At 46.2% G+C, this 16,848-nt stretch overlaps 3 protein-coding genes across 3 annotated transcripts; 2 read left to right on the top strand and 1 right to left on the bottom strand.

The window, feature by feature from the left end:
- Nucleotides 1-2,289: 2,289 nt before the first annotated feature.
- Nucleotides 2,290-3,220, bottom strand: LOC103704962 (transcription factor MYB1-like). The gene is made up of 3 exons (XM_008788505.3): nt 3,091-3,220; nt 2,873-3,002; nt 2,290-2,786 (listed from the first exon to the last, which is right to left on the bottom strand). Exons 1-3 carry the CDS (start codon nt 3,218-3,220, stop codon nt 2,375-2,377), a joined length of 672 nt encoding a protein of 223 aa, XP_008786727.2. The 3' UTR covers nt 2,290-2,374.
- Nucleotides 3,221-5,726: 2,506 nt separating this feature from the next.
- Nucleotides 5,727-7,778, top strand: LOC103704898 (transcription factor WER-like). Its single transcript, XM_008788390.4, has 3 exons — nt 5,727-6,444; nt 6,895-7,024; nt 7,089-7,778. Exons 1-3 carry the CDS (start codon nt 6,312-6,314, stop codon nt 7,669-7,671), a joined length of 846 nt encoding a protein of 281 aa, XP_008786612.2. The 5' UTR covers nt 5,727-6,311; the 3' UTR covers nt 7,672-7,778.
- Nucleotides 7,779-9,988: 2,210 nt separating this feature from the next.
- On the top strand, nt 9,989-13,469 carry LOC120108333 (transcription factor MYB1-like). The gene is made up of 2 exons (XM_039121920.1): nt 9,989-10,088; nt 13,126-13,469. Exons 1-2 carry the CDS (start codon nt 9,989-9,991, stop codon nt 13,467-13,469), a joined length of 444 nt encoding a protein of 147 aa, XP_038977848.1.
- Nucleotides 13,470-16,848: the final 3,379 nt, after the last annotated feature.

Genomic DNA, 16,848 nt, shown 5'->3' with positions numbered 1-16,848 from the left:
GTGCTAATTGACTATTGTGCTGTGTCTGGGCAGAGAGTGAATGTCCAAAAGTCCGCCACTTCTTTTAGCCCTAGCATGATGCTGGAGGTGAGACGGAGGATTCGGAGGATTCTGGGGATACCAGAGCAGGATGGGACCTTGAGTTATCTAGGCATTCTGATCACTGGGAGGAGGTTGCAGGTAGCTGAGTGCATTAGTTTGGTGCAACTGATCCAGAGTAAAATGGAGGGTTGGCGGGAAGCATCTCTATCTATGATGGTTAGATTGACGCTGATCAGATCTAAAGATTAAGCAGCTAGTTCGGGGCTTCTTATGGGGCTTGCATGGAGGTGGTCATGGAGTGCACCTGGTGGCATGGGAGAGCATTTACCTTTCGTCCAGCAAGGATAGCCTTGGGGTACTGTCTCTCCTGGAGAGGCGGGAGGCGCTCATCGCCCGACATGCAGTCCAGTTCATGTTGGAGTCGTAGGGGTTCTGAAGCCGGACTATGGTAGCTTGCTATGGGTGGGTGGGCCTTGAGGCGCCAGCTCGGGGAGGGCAGAGTGCTCCTTCTTGTGGTGATAGATAGCGATGTACTTGACTACTATATTGGCTCACACCAAATAGATGATAGGTGATGGGCGGAGCATTGATGTGGCTAGTGACCCGTGGGTGGATGCCCTCCTCTTGCGGCATTGGCCGACTACGGTTAGTGTTGAGGTAGCAGAGGGCATGCGCATATGTGATCTCTTTGTTCCCGGGGGGGGGGGTGGCTGCATGGGACAAGGCTAGGTTGTTTCAGCTTTTTGGAGAGCATCTTGCAGATAGGGTTTGATCTCTTTCGGTACCAGGGTGTGCAGGTCCAGATATCTGGGTTTAGAGTACCTCGAGTAGGACTGGCGTCAGGGTGGGAGATCTTTTCTGCATCCTTCGACGAGAGTATAAGTCGGGGCCAGACTGTGCTTAGATCTAGCACATGGGACTCCATCCAAGGGTAGCACTATTTCTTTGGAAGGTGGTCTGGGATCGTCTTCCGACGATAGCAGTACTCAACGGACGAGGGCTGAGGATTTTTTCGGAGTGTGGGGAGTGTGGTGTGGATGAGATGGTGGACCATGCGATGTTTCAGTGTGAATGGGCGAGTTGACTTGGTGGTTGGCAGGGATCCAGCGTGAGATTTGGGGCCAGAGGGATCAGTTTCCACAGGTCATACATCGATTGTTAGAGTCTCTACTGCTTCACCAGAAGGCGGTTAGAGCGACTTGCATGGCTTAATAGATCTGGTTGGCAAAGAATGTCCGAACCTTTGGTGAACACAGCGTGCTGCCGAGGCTCGTGGTGGAGAGCGCCCAGGCGCAGGCAGTGAAAATCAGTCATATCACACCCATTGGAGGGACCTTGACAGTTCGGAACATCTGGAGTTTCCATTCTGCTCCGGCAGCACCCCGCACGGTGTTTTTCACCTGGGAGTCCCCACCCCCGAGCTTCCTTAAGGTCAATTTCGATAGGTCTGTCTTGGACGGAGGCACGAGGAGGGGGCGCAGATTTTGTTATACGGGATCCATACGCCAGGGTGGTGGCTGTTAGCTATTCGATATCTCGGTTCCCAATGCGGAGCTGAGGGCTGCTTGGGCGGGCCTTCGTCATGCCCGGCGCAACTTACGAGCCAGCTCTATTATCCTAGAGGGTGACTTGGCCACGGTCATCAGTTGGATCTAGAGGGGCCCAAGGGGTAATGGTCGCAACCAGCCACTGCTCCGAGATATTTGGGCAATGCTGAGGGACAGAAGGGCTTTCAGGCTAAGCATATTTTTCGAAAAACCAATGAAGCTGCGGATTTGGTGGTTGCTTATGTGGCCAGTCATTCTGGTAGTATCTTATGAGCTGGAGACGGAGAGTTGCCCTAGGTACTCGGAGGCATTTTGTTTTCTGACTTTCTTAGGTGCATCCGTACTCGTCAGATATGATTTACCTGCTTTAGTGCAAAAAAAAAGGGTCTACAATTCATTCGTTAATAACAAAAAAAATGAAATTAGAGTAGTTATTCGAATTGGAATAGTTATGCCATATGTTTCCTTGTTCTAGTTGGCCTACAATTTCTTCTGACTAATTTTTGTTTGAGGGTGCTTTCATTGATTGAAAATTAGAAGGCCTTATACCAGGTTCAGCTTATGATAGCCCTCCTTTGGAATGGTTATGCCGAGCATAAGCAAATTTGCCCGGCATAAGTTTTCCATGATTATGCTTAATGCAATCTCTGCCTAGGAAATTATCAATGTGACACTTCTCAAATATTTAACTGAGCTGATGTCTGGAGGTGCCTCCAATATTTTCTAAAATAGATATCCAATATAGAGTAGAAGCACCAATCCAAGGGGCTACACAAACGTACCATCTATTTGTGAAAGACATCGTTGGACCATAGGAAATCTTCTGTGCCCATGAAACAGGCCAAGGAACCGAACTCCCAAGCGAAGGCTGGTTGGATCTCTTCCCCCCTCATCCATCCATCCGCCATGTCTTCATTGAACAAGAAGGGATCGTCTGAAGGTGGCATCGATGCACCGCCTCTGCAATTCTGATCTCCTGCTGCATTGTCCTTCGATTGGATCTCTCCATCAACCTTCAGATCAATCAGTATGCTGCTGCTGCACCTTGTTGCCTTGGTTTGAGCCGACTCTAGTTCATGATGCACCGCTTGAGCCAAGCTGCTGCCTCGTTGCACCTTCTTCCTAAGAATTGTATTCCAATAATTCTTAATTTCATTATCGGTACGTCCCGGGAGCCGGCCGGCTATCAAAGACCACCTTAATGAGATCAATGGAGCAAATGAGAACTTCACTCTATATATAGGAGTAGCACATTGATATAAATAGAGGGAAGGTGATGGAACCTGTTTCCTAGAAGCTTGTGGAGTCTGATGATAAGGTCCTCCTCTTCTTGGGTTATGTTACCTCTCTTGAGGCCAGGTCGGAGATAGTTCAGCCAACGAAGGCGGCAGCTCTTCCCAGTCCGATTGAGGCCTTAAGTTTCAAGGGAAGACATGAAGTTTTATGACTGCACATTTGTCATAGACATGGATATATATAACTAGCTCTCCTTGGTACTTACCGGCTTCTTTAGGAACGCTGGACCATTTTCCGGCACCATGGGATTCGATATAGTTTGCGAGGATTCGATCCTCCTCCAGGGACCAAGCTCCTCTGTTCAAGCCCTGAGAGCAGACGGGAGTTCTTCCCATCTTTTACAGTCTTGTCATGGTTAGTTTTATATATATATATCCAGGGCTCATGCCTTGTGGTTTGAACTCTAGATTGAAGCCATCAATCTAATAGATGCTGCAAATTTCAAATGGGTGATTATGGAACAGCAACTGACGGCTGGATTGAGCTGGTTAGTGGGGTTGGTGATCGATGGAAATACTGTGCCCGTTTGGCACGTTGTGGCTTGCTTTGGATAACTTTGCATCAGTAGTGGTGGTACTCATTTATATGCAGTGTTTGAAACGAGAAAAAAGTTTTTTTTGGCAAGTCTTGAGCACCGCCGACCGAAGCAAAACTCCAAAAGATTGGATCTATTGTACCACATTCGAAAATGCACCGGGATGAACGTCAAATCACGTTGACAATTGTGCACTTTGCCGTGGTTCTTCGTCTATGCAGGCTAATTTTTTAATTTTTACTTTTGTTGTTCATGCTGCTTATTATACAACGAGTGATCCTGATAGAGGAAGTTGCCTATAGCTGTTCGAAGCTGGCGGAACATTACCTAAAATATTCTAAAATTTGTTGGTTTCTGATCTTTTTGATGTATCCATACTAGAACAACATCTACTCAAAAGCAAAAGAAAATAAAAACAAAGGAGATACATAAGCTGCGTCACCATGCCCTGTTCTTGACAAAGATAGCAGTTAGAAATGGTTGCGTTGGCTTAGGTGTGAACATGACAGCTTTTGATATTTCCAAAGCTTTTAGGTCACTCATTTTGACCTCACCTCCATAACCCTGGTAAATTGTTAGAGAAGAAAGCAATTAAAGTGATAGCAATCGTTTCTAGTGGATTTGACAAAAAAATAAATCGGGTACATAAGGATGTGGACAGCAGAACAAAGCCTCCATCAGCAATGCGAATTAAGTTCCTTAAATGGAATCCGCACGGCAGTGAAACAAAGGTGGGAACTATTAGAACGTCTGCAGTGCCTGAAATATGTGTGAGGAGATCAAATGAAGGAGAATGCATGGCTATCTAGTTGGTTCTTGATTTGAAGCAGAGGTGATAGTAGAGGTGCACTTGGAGTTGGTCCTAGAATTTAGATTACCTTCTTGAGGAAAAGCTTTTATATAATCTAATAAAGGTTTAGATAGAAGTGTGAAATAGACCTAAAAATTGATATAATATATGCCTGTGGTAACCTAGTTAAATGGTAACCTAGATTTATGGGATCTTGGTAAATGATATGCTGAATACAAAGTTTGGAAAGCTTGTATTGTCTAGTAAAAACCCAGAGTTGAAGCAAGTTACTGCTAGGTGGACTATATGCAGATAGGCTGCATTTGGGAGTCTGCAGTAGTTAGGCTTTCGAGGCTGCAGAAAGATTTGAGTAACAATTCTATTAGAGCTCGTTTGGTTCGTGCAAAACATTTTTCTCCTAAGAATATGATTTCTGAAAAGCAGATTTCTGTAAAAAGGATATTTAGAAAAATACTTTTAGTATATTTGGTTGGTAACGGAAAAATGACAGATTTTTAGAGTGCTTATGTTTGGTTGACCATCTACTTTTCCGAAAAAATTATGTATAATTCCTATTAGACCCCTAATAAAAATTAGGACTTTAATGCCTAATTAATGCTAAAAGATTTTTTTAGAAAAAAAATAAAAATAGAGTGATTTCCGGCTTACGGATAAATAACTTTTCCATGTTTTTCACGGAAAAGTAACATTCCCCCTGTTTCTCATGGGAAAGACTTTCTCATGTTTCTCATGGAAAAGACTTTTCCATGAAACGTAGGAATTATATTCCCATGGAAATACAACTTTTCAGTCTCTCTCCTTTAAAACTTTAATCAAATAAGAGGCATCTCATTACTTTTCCGTTGACCCCACTTTCTCCCCTTCTTTTTTCGCGAATCAAACGAGCCCTGAGGTCTGAGTAACAATAATAGAAAGTATACCTTTTTTCCAAACATTAGGTGAGTAGTAGCATCACTTATTCTAATGACATAAATGAAGATCCAATCAACGGAGAGAGACAACAGATATTACCTCTTGAGAATATAAAGGTAATGACCTGTGGACAAGGATTACCATGCACAGACCAAGTTAGTCCTCTATATTGTCTCATAGTAGGTACCTTTTAGACTTTTCCTTTACTTAAAACTGACATTCCAGTGCATGCTAACAGGAAAATAACACGCCGTGCTAAATCTATGTTACCTATTTTCATACTCTATTGACAACAGCCACCACATCTCATATATACCAAATTTCTCCCATAGCCCTAACTAAAGGAGGCCATGAGGAAAAGAATAAGTTTCTTAGTATTAAACCACTCAATTAGAAATGATCATCCTACTATTCCAAGCAATCCTGAATAGGCGAGGAATTTCCTGGTAATCTTGTGCTTACCTAACCAAGTCCATCGAGAGTATTCGGGCCATATCATCATGAGTAGTAATCACGATGCGGAATCGAAACACTAGTATGGAACTCAAGTACTGTTCTGATGACTAATGGCCCTTGTGATCATGATCAGATGGGTGTTCTTCTAAATGCCATGAGCAACTTCCATTTAAATCCAGCATCTTCAAATCTTCAGACTTGGGCTTAAGGCTAGCATCTAATGAGCTGGGAAATATCTTGGCTTGGATCGGTGCACACATCTCTGCCACGAACTAATGCTCCCCATGCATCATCGCCCATCATAAGGTGCATGAACTGGAAACTTCAACATGCTTACCTTTATGCGATTGCATGGTCAAGGGAGTGATGGTAATGACATGAGCTTTGAAGGGCCAGTAAGAAGAGCAGGTGAAACTGGCCTTCATGAGCTTAATTGATCTCCATCAGTGGTTCATGTTAATAGCCTAATGCAGATCACAGTCCAGCGTGATGATGTTGAAAGATATGAAGAAGTTTGATTCGATTTGGCCTGTTTGATGCTGTCATAGCCATCAAACTGTCATCACGCAAGGACCCCGTTCGATCGGAACCAATGTTTGATGGACCCTTACTGCTAAAATTATTGTGGACATGCATGGGAGTTGGCCATATAACATAGGCTGCCTGCCAAAGTATGATGCCTTGAGCTCAGACACAGCTCCTCTATTGCAGCATGGATAGAAGCGCATGCTACTCCAAGGAGGGATTGAACAAAGGGCCTTGGAGTGCCACTGAGGACAAGATCCTCACTGACTACATCAAAGCTCATGGAGAAGGGAGGTGGGGGAAGGTTCCCAATAGAGCAGGTGCAAGCAAATTAGCAGACCGTGTGCCTGCCACCCATCCTTAATAGCAAAGGACTCCTTCTCTCTTTCTCTCTCACACACAGTCCTTTTTTTTTTTTTTTGTGTGTGTGCTGGTGTCTCACTACATACGCCGTGAGTACGCCCGGAATAGTAGTCCTTGGTCTAGAGGCTCTTCAGTAGCAAGTTCAAGGATTTGCTGTGGCTACCTTTTGGTATTTAATTACAAGGCTATCAAGTTTGCCATGCATCCCCTATAGCAAATAAAAGGACTAGTTGCTTCTTTTCTGAACTTCCATGTCTCAAGAGGCTAATTATTGTGATGAAGCCCGCTGTATCATCAGTTGGAACAATTCCCACCATTTATAAAACTTCAACTACTTGTTTCATCAAATCTGAATCTTGAAATGATTTGGTTCCGATATCTTCATTTCCATTTCTTTTATGTTTCAGGACTGAATCGGTGCGGAAGGAGCTGCCGGCTTCGATGGTTGAACTACCTGCGGCCAGATGTCAAGAGGGGGAACATCTCTCTAGAAGAGGAGGACCTCATCATCAGACTCCACAAGCTCTTAGGCAATAGGTATTAGTATGCTTTTGAGATTCCACACTTCTCTTAGTAATTCTTTTTCCCTTCAATTTCGCAGGTGGTCTCTGATAGCTGGGAGGCTACCGGGCCGAACAGACACTGAAATCAAGAATTACTGGAACACAGTCCTGAAGAAGAAGGTTCAAGCTAGATCAGTTCCATTAACAAACCTAGTGTGTTTGAACCAAGATGAAGAGAGGAAATCCAAGAACAAAACATCAGTTCAAGCTCCATCATTTGAGAATCCAACACAGAGCAGCGAGGCTGAAGTGAGTTTGAATCAAAGAGGCAACCAAAATGCTCATAAAAATGGACTCAAGTCGCTGGTGATCGAAGACTTGGCACCGGATTCTTTTCTGTTAGCTCCTCAAGATTATGATCTATTGAACTTACGGACAGGTTTCGACATCGAGGGTCTCTCCCAGCCTTCCCTTCCTGACTCTCAGTTCTTCCAACTCCTCGGTGGAAATATCCAACAGGACATGAGAGATTGTGACAATGGTAAACTGTCTGCATCTTTTGACGAGAATGTCTTCTCTAGCAGAGGAGTGTTTGAGAATTGGGTTGGGACCGACCACATCCAACCATATGGTAGTCTTGATCTTGGATCGTTAGCTGCTTTCTTCGAATCCGAATCATGAAACCTTGAGCTATCAAGCAATCTCTTCCTCTAGTATTTGCTGTTGGTGATCTCAGTGCAACTCTTTCGCCAGCATTAAAATAAAATTTCCTCAAGTCCTCTACCAAAGCAACCTGGGTTTAGCATTGTTTTCTATGACTTGTCTCACATATGCACGCTTTCTTTAGCTTATTACAGTCTCTGCGACGACACATGATGATGATACGCAAACAAAGTAAACTGCTGCTTCTCATTCACAATACAAGTCCCAAAAAGATTTTTGGTTAATTGGGAAAAGGAAAAGAGCTTCTGATTGAGGGTTGAAAGCTTAATTAGATTTTGCTCCAAAGTAAACTTGTAGAAGAACAAGTTCAAAGTAAAATAGTATTCTTTCAATTCTAAATCAGAAGACTTTCGATCAAAGAAAAAAGAAGCCTTAAATCAAGGTAGTCGAAACAGACGAAGGGGATATCCGGGAGGGCGAGGGGGTTTGCGCCCGAGGGCGCGGGTGCACCAAAGTTCGTGCGACCGGTGGGGTATTTCCTCAAACGGTTGGTGAGCAGTGGGATGAGGGACGGGAGGCCGGGAAAGGAGGAGGAGGCAACCAAGCTTCCCAGGGGCGGCGAGAAGCATTATGCCTTGGGGAAGGTTGGGACGACGACGTCGTGGGTGGAGGTGGCAGGAGGTTCGCTCCGGCAGACAATATGGACCAACCACACAATTTCTGCGGAGGAGTTGGAAGTTGTCCGGAGATACTTCCCTGGAGTGCTGGAACTGCCGCTGGAGGAGCTGGAGAAGGCGAGGGAGGCATGGAGCTCCACAAGCGGTGATCGTGAGGAGTTTGGGGAGGAGAGTTTCGGCGGAGCGGGTTGCTCGGGAGGTGAGATTGAAGTGGAAACTCCACTACGAGGACATATTTAGGCGTGTGTTTAGTTTCACGTAGTTTTTTTTGTTGGATGAATCTTGAATATTTGTACAAGAGCAAAAAAATCCAAATAATACTTTTTCACTAAATATTTTAGATTGTTATAAGGCTTTGTCCTTCTTCCTCCCTCTCTTTTTTTCTTTTTTTTTTTCTTGTCAAAAATTTAACAGAAAAATGAGAAGAACCGGAGAAAATCATGCCAATGCTATCATATATATATATATATATATATTGCTGAGAAAAAAGGGAAAGGGACGAGCCCATCCCTGCATAGAAGCCCCCACTAAGCCTCCATCCCGCCAGGAGAATGTTCGATGCGGGCAGAAATGACCGTATGTTGGGCACCCCGGCCGGTTTTACTCATACCCTCTCCACTCGTGGGCCCGGCTCAGATACCCCTCAAGAATCCGTCACGCACCTTCTGTGTGAGTATGTCACACTTGGCACCACTGAGGCTACCAGCGAACCAGTAGCCCTTCCAAACTCCATGTCCGAGTAGGGAGCATCCGGCCTCCACATTTTAATTGACGTCTGTGCGTAAACCACTTGGTTGAAAGTAAAGTCCCGTTCCACTGAGCTACCATCTCAGTGGCTGCTATCATATATTCGTCAACTTTAAAAGATATCAATATTCACTCATATTTTCATTTAAGATAAAAAATTAAAAAAAGTAAGAAATGGTGTCCAAATATGATACTAAGATGCCAAATCACCCCATGAGTTAGGATGATAATGTTCAATGCAGTTCTGAACCGGGACAAAACTAGTATTGGACTCAATAGATTATTTATGGATTTATTCTATAATGGCTACCGATGGTTAATTATTGGAGTTAAGTTAGAGGTGAAAGGATGGGCTTTTACTAATTTTGGTATTTTTTTTGGTCAAAACAGCATATTAAATAGCTCTAAAGTGAGTACATCCTGCCAGATCACGGAAAAGTAAAGAGTACAAAGAGGAAGGAGTGTCTTCCATAGATGTCCAAAGAAACTCCCCAGAGTGCCGGGCGACGAAGGAGGCGACCCAGTCTACTGCCTGGTTCGCCTCCCAAAATACGTGTGCTACCTGGAAGCCCCCCAACTTCCGAGCTAGTCTTCGAGTATCTCTAATGAGAGGATGGCCATCACCATATCTATCCACACATCGAATCCAGTCAATCACCACAGAGGAATCCCCCTCAAGAAGCACCCTCTTGGCACCGAGGACTCTCCTCGCGAATGATAACCTCTCCCATGCTGCCCGAAACTCTGCCCCTACAACTGTAAGTCCTAGCGTGCGCAGACCCCCGGCTGCCACCAGCCTGCCCCATGAATCTCTGATCACAAATCCAACACCACCAGTAGTACCATCCACCAACATACTCCCGTCGAAATTCACTTTGAGATGACCAAGGGGTGGGGGCACCTAAGAAACGATGGCGAACCTGGGCGCTATGCCAGCAGATGAAGTGCTCCAGATGTCCCTGGCCATCCCAACAGTGAACAATGCTGAGGCTGCAATAACCTCCCTAGACTGTGATATAGCTCTATCAGCTACCATCCTCGGTGGAAGCCTCCTACCCTAAAAAATGCCAGCATTCCTGTCCAACCAAACGTGGTAAGCCATGTATACTCTGAGGATACCCTCCTCCCAAGACCTAGGGCTCCGAATGGAGGCTCTCAATAAAAGAATCAGAGCCTGTGCTGACTCCATTGACTGGGGCAAGGGGACCGGTGAACTGCTCCAAATCTCACTCGCCCTCGGACACTGCACTAGAACATGGTCAATAATCTCCTCCGCCTCCGTGCACACCACACAGTGCTGCGCAACCCTCACTCCTCGTCGGGATAGCAGACTCCTGGTCGGCAGGCAACCCCATGCTGCCTTCCAGATGAATAGCGCTACCCGCGGATGAATCCGCATCTTCCAAATCCATCCTCCCTCAATCTGTCGGCCAGTCTCCCTACTGAACATGGGAAGAAGATCCCTAGCTCGTACCTGCGTCCGTCCCGATGGCCTCCACACTAGCTTGTCAGACTCCCCTCGCGATGGAACCGGAAGTGCCAAAACCAAATCTGCCAGCTGCTCTCCGAATGCCTCCCAAATCAGCCCCTCCCTCTACTGACACCCAACAGGGTCTAATAGATCACATACTCTATATCCATCCAATCTCGCCGAGTCCACCAGGGTCGGCAGACGACTGATTGGCTGCTCAGTCACCCAACTGTCTGCTAGGACATCGATCGATCGTCCGTTCCCGATAGACCATCTGAACTCTAGAAGCACCTGCATGGCCCTAGCGCACATCTCCCTCCAAACCGGCGAATGGTGTCGTCCTGCCCTCGCCCCCGAAACCAATGCTCCATACTTGGCCCTCATCAGTGAGGACCACAGACTATCGGACTCTAGCATATATCTAGCAACATGACGCGCCGCTAAAGCCTCCCGCCTCACCACCAAAGACTGCACTCCCAATCCACCAACTCCGGTCGGTTGGCACACGACCTCCCATGCCACCAGATGGATACCGCCTCTACCACTACTCCCCCCAGATGAAGATCCTGAAGAGCTGCTCAATAGTCCTCAGAACCTCCACTGGAATAAGAGAGTTGGAGAGAAGGTAAGTCGGAATCGACGAGAGTACCGACCGAACCAGAATGATCCTCCCCATCATCGAAAGTGTGTGCCTCCGCCATTTCTCCAGTCTATGTCTGATGCTGAGCTCCAGAGGAGTACAGTTCCTTTGACGTAGCCGCTGACCCGAGAGCGGAATCCCCAGATATGTCAGTGGACCCACCTGCTCACCCACCTCCAGAATCTCCAAAATAGAATTCTTCACTTGTATTCTGGTCTTCTGGCTGAAACATATCGCTGATTTGGACAATTTCGAACAAATGGCAACAGTGAACCATCGCTGAGTAGGAAACTTTTATGCCCATTTTTCAACAGTTTGGCAATGTAGCGTCCTTTTCATTGCATCATTTCATTGACTATTAGCGAATACTATTTTTTATGATAATTTATTCATGCATTGAAGAGGCTTTTCAATATTTGTTATTTGAATTTGGTTCGCAACCATCTCTAACTGCTATCTTTGCCAAGAACAGGGCATGGAGATGCAGCTTATGTATTTCCTTTGTTTTTATTTTTTTTTTGCTTTTGAGTAGATATTGTTTTAATACGGATACATCCAAAAAATCAGAAACTAACAAATTTTAAAATATTTTAGGTAACTTTCTGTCACAACCAACAGCGCGGTAGGCAACATCCTCTATCAGGATCTCATGAATGGGGGTGGCAAAATATGACCCGACCCGCCAATCCGACCCGTATTCGACCCGCCATAAACAGGTTTGGGTTTGGCCTAAACAGGTTCGGATCGTAAACAGGTCGATCCGTTTCACCTGTTTATTAATTGAATCGGATACAGATTTTAGATGTCTGACCCGTTTAAACCGTTTAACCCGTTTAACTGTTGGGCAGGTTAAATAGGTCTAAACAGGTTAAACGGATTAAACAGGTTAAACAGGTCTAAACAGGTTAAACGGGTCTAAACAGGTCTAAATAGGTCGGGTTGAGCAGGTTAAACAGGTTAAACGGGTCAGGTTGGGCAAACAGGTTAAACAGGTCGGGTCGGGTTGGGTAAACAGGTTACCTGTTTATTAAACAGGTTAAACGAGTCAGGTCGGGTTACCTGTTTAATAAACAGGTTAGGTTCAGGTTGTAATTTCTGACCTATTTAATAAATAGGTCGGATTCAGATTTATGATTTTCTGACCCGACCTGCATGTGATCCGATCCGTTTATGACCCGATTCAATCTGATTGCCACCCCTCATGAACAGCAAAAGTAAAAAAAAAAAAAGCCTGCATAGAAAAAGGACCGGGGCAAAGTGCACAATTGTCAACGTGATTTGACGTTCATCCCAGCGCATTTTCGAATGTGGTACAATGGATCCAATCTTTTGGAGTTTTGCGTCGGTCGGCGGTGCTCAAGACTCGCCAAAAATAACTTTTTTCTCGTTTCAAACACTTCATATAAATGAGTATCACCACTACTGATGCAAAGTTATCCAAAGCAAGCCACAACGTGTCAAACAGGCACAGTATTTCCATCGATCACCAACCCCGCTAACCAGCTCAATCCAACAGTCAGTTACTGTTCCACAATCGCCCATTTTGAAATTTGTAGCATCCATTGGATTGATGGCTTCAATCTAGACTTCAATCCACATCGTTCCTAAAGAAGCCGGTAAGTACCAAGGAGAGCTAGTTATATATATATCCATGTCTATAACAAATGTGCAGTCATAAAACTTCATGTCTTTCCTTGAAGCTTAAGGCCTCAATCGAAGCGGGAAGAGCTCCCACCTTCGTTGGCTGAACCATCTCCGACCTGGCCTCAAGAGAGGTAACATAACCCAAGAGGAGGAGGACCTTATCATCAGACTCCACAAGCTTCTAGGAAACAGGTTCCATTACCTTCCCTCTATTTATATCAATTGTGCTACTCCTATATATAGAGTGAAGTTCTCTTTTGCTCCATTGATCTCATTGAGGTGGTCTTTGATAGCCGGCCAGCTCCCGAGACGTACCGATAATGAAATTAAGAATTATTGGAATACAATTCTTAGGAAGAAGGTGCAACGAGGCAGCAGCTTGGCTCAAACAGTGCATCATGAACTAGAGTTGGCTCAAACCAAGGCAACAACGTGCAGCAGCAGCATACTGATTGATCTGAAGGTTGATGGAGAGATCCAATCGAAGGACAATGCAGTAGGAGATCAGAATTGCAGCGGCGGTGCATCGATGCCATCTTCAAACGATCCCTTCTTGTTCAATGAAGACATGGCGGATGGATGGATGAGGGGGGAAGAGATCCAACTAGCCTTCACTTGGGAGTTTGGTTCCAAGTGAAGACAAGTATGTCACCTGGGCCGGGCGCTCTAGGGCTCGGTCAGACTGCTTCGAACCATGGTGAGATGGGCCATGCGGGTCGTCGCGGGCGAAGCTCCGAGCCAGTGACCAGGCCGGGCCGTGGATTGGGCTAGAAGAAGGTGGATCGGACCCTCTCCATGGGTGCAGGCGCTAGATTAGGCTTGGGTGGTTCAATTGGGCCCGAAGCTCTTCCCTGGAGCAGGGGCCATCCGGGCTGGGAGAACTTGGGAATCTAGGTGTGGCGATGGCAGCCACTGGGGACTTGGGACAGCGGAGAGGTTGTGAGTGCCAACGGGTGAGGAGCTCCTCTCCAGCATCTATGCTGGTGTCGAGAGCCCCTCGAGCTACCGAGGGGAACGCAGGCGATGCAACACGGTTGATGAGAGGTGTATCGGCCTCTCGAACGGCGGCAACTACGTGGGAACCTGCAGCTAGGGCAGAGGTGGCACCACGGGTGGGGGAGTCCTTGGCCGGTGTAGCGATTGTGGAGGAGCCGGATGAGGGTGGGGAGAACCCAGCGACCGAGAGCCTAGCTCAAAAGGTGAGCGGGCTGACCGGCACGATCGAGATTGAGGGAGGTGATACGGTGGGGGGGGAAGAGAGACAAAGGTAGGGGATCAAGCATGATGCCGTGATCTAGAGCCTCAAATTGGTGCTACTGGGCTCGCAGGTGGAGGCCAAAGGTGCGGTGGTGTCAGATGATGGGAGTGGGGCAAAGCCTGGGGAGGAGGGCCACAACCCTCGGTTCGACCTATGAAGATATTACTATGGAATTGCCGAGGGGCCAGAAAGCTGTCCTTTGCTCCGACCTTTCGGAGGTTGATTCAACTTCACAATTCGAAGGTATGTGTGCTTTTTGAAATCCGACTTTCTGGGAGTAGCTTGCAACGTGCTAAGAGGACCCTGCCAAGATCATGGGGTTATTATGAGTGGAATCCTGAGGATTGTCAGGTAGCATTATTGCCACATGGAGGCAAGGGGTCTGCAACCAGAATGTATTCAATGTTTGTGAACAATAGGTGATTATGGTAATTTCAGAAGATGCTGGACTGCCGTGGGTCTTAGCAGCTGTGTATGCCAGCACGGAGTTCAAGAAGAGAAGGGTCCTCTAGGAGGAGGTAACTAGGTTGTCACAACAAGGGCACCGAATGATGGTGGCAAGAGATTTTAATTGCATAAATGGCCTGCAGGAGAAACTAGGAGGGAAGACTTTCACTAATAAGAGGGAGGTCAGGGAATTTCAAGACTTCATCATGGCAAATGGTTTGATCGATCTTAGCTTCATCGGCCAGAGGTTTACATCGTACAATAATCGGTAGAAAAATGCTAGAGTATGGAAGAAGATTGACAGAATATTCACAATAGCCAGGTAGATTCAGAGTTATCTAGACTACCAAGTGAACCATCTCCCCAGAATTGTCTCAAACCATTGCCCACTACTGGTGAGTACTTCTTCCCCACACCCTCAGTATTGTCCATTCAGATTTGAAAAGTTCTGGCTTGCATGCCTCCATTTCTGAAAAATTATTTAGGAGGCATGGAGGATGCCAGTGCAGGCGGAGGCTATGTACAGGGTGTACCGCAAGTTGGAAATAACCAAGCGGCATCTACGGAGGTGGAACAGGGAGGAGGTGGGGAAAATAATTTGAAGGGTAGAGGTGGAAGCGGCAATCGCTGAGTTGCAGTCACAGGAGGTAAAGAGGGTAGCATGACAGATGTAGACCTAGGGGAACTTAGGCGTCAGCTATCTTTGCACAACTCACTTCTTCAGCAACAGGAGACTTTGTGGAGGCAGAAATTCAGGATTCAGTGAATTAGGGAGGGGGTTTGGAACACCCAATTTTTTCTCTAATTGATGATTATCCGAAGACAAAGAAACAGAATCAGTGCTATTAAGAGAGCTGATTGGCAGATTACTGAAGACCTGGACACTATCAAATGGGTGTTTAAGCAGTTCTTTCAATCCAGATGGACAAATCATGAGGGGGGGGGGGAGAGAGAGAGCCCGCAGGTTATGTCATCCCCCTTGGCCATGATCTTGGAGGAGGAGAATGCAGCACTGATTCGGTCGGTCTCTACTAAGGAAATCTAGGAGGTATTTTGTTTCTTAGCTAAGGATAAGGCCCTGGCCTAGATAGTTTTTCTTAAGTCTTCTTCAGGAGATATTAGCCATTGATCAGGCGGAATGTGGTAGAGACTATTCAGCAATTCTTCAGCACAACGGCAATTTCTGTAGATTGGAAAAGGATATTTGTTACTCTAATTTCGAAGAGACAAGATGCCATGAAGCAGAACCACTACCGGCCGATCAGCCTCTGCACTACCTTGTATAAGGCTACAATGAAAATATTAGTTGCCAGAATGAGGAGCATCTTACCAAGGATCATTAGCCTGGAGTAGGATGCCTTTGTGGGAGGGTGGAGCATTACCGACAATGTTCTTGTCGTCCAGGAGTTCATGCATGACCTCCAGAGAGATCCTAGTTGGAGGAGCCTAATGGAGATCAAGTTGGACATGGAGAGGGCATATGATAGGATGCGCTGAGATTTTTTGCAGTACACGTTGGTGAGTTTTGGTTTTAATGAGGATTGGATTGGGTGGGTGCTGGGATGTGTCAGGTCTCCTTTCTTTGCCGTATTGGTGAATGGCTCGCCTACACACTTCTTTGAGTTCTCTATGGGGTTGCGGTAAAGGTGCCCACTATCTCTCCTGCTCTTCATCCTATGTTCGGACGCACTGTGCAGAGCCCTCAATGTACTGTAGAGACCTAGGTACTGGAGGCCTATAGATCGGTGCGCGTGTCTGTTAAGATATCACACTTCTATTTACCAATGACTGCATCTCCTGGTGAGGGCTATAAGGCGAGCAGCGAGGCAGATATAGAGGATTATGAAGGACTATTGTGCAGCCTTTGGTCAGTGGGTAAATCTGGCTAAGTCTACCATCAACTTCAGCCCGAAAACCAAGCCGCAGGTGAAGGCCTCCATCTAAGGGATATTGGGTGTGGGAGAGCAGGAGAGCATTATGAGGTATCTGGAAGTCCCCATCACAGGCCGACACCTTCGCTACAGAGACTGCTCCGACATTGGGATGAGTATTAGACATAGGCTTGAGGGGTGGTAGATGGCTGCATTATCGATGATGGGCAGAGTGATCTTCGTCCAGTCAATCCTTAGTTCAATACCGATCTACTTGCTATCGAGCACCATTGTGCTGACAATGTTGTTGAGGTCCTTGGAGCAGATGTTTAGGAACTTCATATAGGGTCGACGGAAGGGCAGAGAGGGCGTTCACTTGATGGCATGGGATGTGGTCTGCCAGTTGATCAGACAGTAGAGTTTGGGGATCCATTCACTCA

The sequence above is a fragment of the Phoenix dactylifera genome, unplaced genomic scaffold (assembly GCF_009389715.1).
Source record: "Phoenix dactylifera cultivar Barhee BC4 unplaced genomic scaffold, palm_55x_up_171113_PBpolish2nd_filt_p 001280F, whole genome shotgun sequence".
Lineage (NCBI taxonomy): Eukaryota > Viridiplantae > Streptophyta > Magnoliopsida > Arecales > Arecaceae > Phoenix > Phoenix dactylifera.
This window is presented reverse-complemented; position numbering and strand designations above follow the sequence as displayed.